The sequence below is a fragment of the Cynara cardunculus genome (genome assembly GCF_001531365.2).
Source record: "Cynara cardunculus var. scolymus isolate 2C chromosome LG 11, CcrdV1, whole genome shotgun sequence".
In the NCBI taxonomy this organism is placed as follows: Eukaryota; Viridiplantae; Streptophyta; class Magnoliopsida; order Asterales; family Asteraceae; genus Cynara; species Cynara cardunculus.
In genome coordinates, this window is record NC_037538.1 from 13,174,048 (window position 1) to 13,177,489 (window position 3,442).

General features: G+C 34.7%; 1 protein-coding gene across 1 annotated transcript; it reads left to right on the top strand.

The window, feature by feature from the left end:
* The first annotated feature begins 789 nt into the window (after nt 1–789).
* LOC112521632 (alcohol dehydrogenase-like 4) lies at nt 790–2,982 on the top strand. Its single transcript, XM_025130601.1, has 10 exons — nt 790–855; nt 1,003–1,139; nt 1,232–1,281; nt 1,394–1,722; nt 1,818–1,900; nt 2,020–2,095; nt 2,166–2,227; nt 2,308–2,403; nt 2,542–2,706; nt 2,869–2,982. Exons 1-10 carry the CDS (start codon nt 804–806, stop codon nt 2,980–2,982), a joined length of 1,164 nt encoding a protein of 387 aa, XP_024986369.1. The 5' UTR covers nt 790–803.
* Nucleotides 2,983–3,442: the final 460 nt, after the last annotated feature.

Sequence of the window (3,442 nt, forward strand, 5' to 3'; positions counted from 1 at the left end):
ATCCGCCGGAAATGTTAAATTTTTTAAAAAAATTATTTATTTTTCTGCCGGAAAATTGTTTACTCTTTTTTTTTAGGAAAAAATTAAAAAATCCGTCAGAAATCCGCCGGTAAAATGTTGTAAATTCAAGATTAAACTAAGTAATTAAGAAATCCGCCGGAAATTGTTGAAAGTCAATAAAATGTTGACTTTTTTAGTGTCCGCCGGAAATCCGCCGGAAATTTACCGGTGGATTTCGTCCGCCGGAAATGACGCCGGAAATGCTCAGTTTTCTAGTAGTGATCATTATGTAATAATGGTGCTTTTTTTTATCATTTCTTGCGTTTCCGTATCAATCTCACATATATACATACATGTATACATACATAATATATATATATATACATACATATATATATATATATATATCTTTCTTAGTTAATCATATAAAAGATCAAGAACACTAAAAGAAAGTTGTGTTGCCAAATTGATACTTCTCTTACAAACAAATAAAGTAAGTACTTTTCAATCTTCAGTATCACTTAACTTGTTTTGTTTTTTTCTTATACACGTTTGATCCTGTACGTACTACTTGGTTGTAAGGGGCCTAACAACCAGTTCCATTAATCGTAAACAGTCGCCATAGTAGGTGGGGTTGGTTCAACTCCAAGTATAGGGGTAAGGCCATATAAAATTATTAAAACCACATAAACTAGCTAGCTCAGGCTACCCTATATGTGTTCTGGAAACAACTGCCATAAAGATCAACTCTATGTAAACATATATTACATCTCCATGCTGATCATCTCAAACACAGGAAGATCATGGAAAGCAAAGCCATTAATGATCTTTCGGACAAAGACATTATATGCACAGGTTGGTTTAGGTCTTGTAAAACATATATCTATCTATATATATATATATATATATGTATGAATGAATGTTTTTTACTTATTAGTCCCCAAAATTGATGATTTATCTGATCAATGATCATATGTATTATGCATGATGTGTGAATCGAAGCTGCTGTGGCGTGGGGTCCTGGGCAGCCTTTGACTATACAGCAAATTCGTGTCCAACCCCCTCAGAAAATGGAAGTTCGAATCAAGATTCTTTTCACTTCAGTTTGCCATACTGATCTTAGTTCTTGGCAGGGCCTGGTACGTACATTTGTATATGTATATATTAAGTTGTCGTTTAATTCCCATCTGATTCACATATATATAATCTTTATATATATATATATATATAGAATGTATCTCAACGAGTGTATCCTCGGATTTTTGGACATGAGGCCTCCGGGTAGGTAACATCTTGGACTCTTAACAAATTCTGTAAAGATTTCAAATGTATATAGTTATTAAGTAATTGGTAATTGTGGTAATTAGTTGAGTTATGTTATGGATGGATTTAGGGTGGTTGAGAGTGTAGGGGAAGGTGTGGAGGACATGAAGGAAGGGGATCATGTTCTTACCATCTTTAATGGAGAATGTGGTGAATGTGTTTATTGCAAGTCCAAGATCACCAATCTGTGTGAAAGGTTTCGTGTGGATCCGTTACAAAGTGTGATGAGGAATGATGGGAAGACGAGGTTCTTGACTCAAGATGGAAAACCCATTTACCATTTTCTAAATACATCCACTTTTACTGAGTACACAGTCGTGGACTCCGCCTGTGTCGTCAAGATTGATCCAAAAGCTCCCCTCGACAAGATGACCTTACTCAGTTGCTGTCTCTCAACAGGTTTATATAATACATATACATATATTTACATAAATATAGACTATATATATAACCACCTAATTGTAATCTACTGATTTTATGTGTGAACTGTGAAGGATTTGGAGCTGTAACCAATACTGCAAACATACACCAAGGGTCAACTGTGGCAGTTTTTGGATTGGGTGCCGTAGGATTGGCGGTAATATATATATATATACACACACACACACACACGATCTATCTATCCATCTTTTGGTGAAAAGGGTACTTCAATTTCTAGCTCTTGTTACTATATTGGGTTTGCAATGGTTGAAGCAGGTGATACAAGGAGCCAAAACAAGAGGAGCATCTAAAATCATAGGAGTTGACATCAATGTCGACAAGAGTATCAAAGGTAACTACATATACATACATATATATATATACACACAGACATACATAACAAGTTCTATAAATGTTGATAGGTGAATCAATGGGAATGACAGATTTCATAAACCCGAGGGATTTTAAAACGTCAGTCCATGAGGTAATTCAATTCGTGTGCCGTATTTATATATCGAATTCGATTTGAAAATTGATGGAAAATGAATCATGTATTGATTACAGAAAATAAGGGAAATGAGTGAAGGAGGGGTGGACTTCAGCTTCGAGTGTGCAGGAAACCTTGATGTTCTTCGTGAAGCCTTCTTGTCGACTCACGACGTTAAGCATTGCTATATATGCATTCATTAATTCGTCAACTTCAAAACTAATATTACTTTCTTTATATATCGATATATATATATATATTCATGAGTAGATCTAGAGTTACTTAGATGCATGGGATTTGTATATATGCAGGGTTGGGGGTTAACAGTAGTATTGGGGATTCATCCAACACCAAGGATGTTGCCATTACATCCAATGGAGTTGTTTGATGGACGAAGAATCACAGGATCAGTGTTTGGTGGTTTCAAAGCCAAGACCCAACTTCCACTTTTTGCCCATCATTGTATGCATCATCAGGTACGTATATATGTTTATATATGTATCTGTATAAACTACTTGATGTTTTATATATATATATATGTATTCCTTCTTTTCCATTTATCATCATGATTAATATTATATATATATATACACACACACACACTTGCGTGTGTGTGTGTGTGTGCATGGATGTTTCAGGAGGGGCTAAAATTGGAGGAGTTTATAACCCACGAGCTTCCTTTCAGCAGCATCGACCAAGCTTTCCAACTGCTCATTAATGGAAAATCATTAAGATGCTTGCTTCATCTTTGAATTATATTTAAACATATATTATTAACTATATTGTTGCTTACAATTCAATTAGACAATAAACTTTGGCTGAACAGCATTTTCGACAATTTTCTTCACATAACATGAATGTTGCTGCATACATTTTTAAAACATGACTTAGAAATTAGAAAAGAAATATAGGATTAACCGACGGATTATGTCTCGGTGATTGAAATCCGTCGTTAATCTGTAGGTAATCACGATCACTAGCTACACTTTCTTCAACGATGAGATCTGCCGGTGATGTTTTTCCTCGGATTTTTGACGAATTCTTTCGTCGGTGAAGTCTGTTTCTTTTGTAGTTTAAGTCCTCTGTTATTATCGACATCTTTTGTCAATTGGTAACTTCTGTCACTGAAAATTTGGTTTCTAGAAGGGTAATTGTTTATTCGATTTTGACTTGAAGAGTCTATTTGGTTGTTTTTACATTAAAAATATTGTA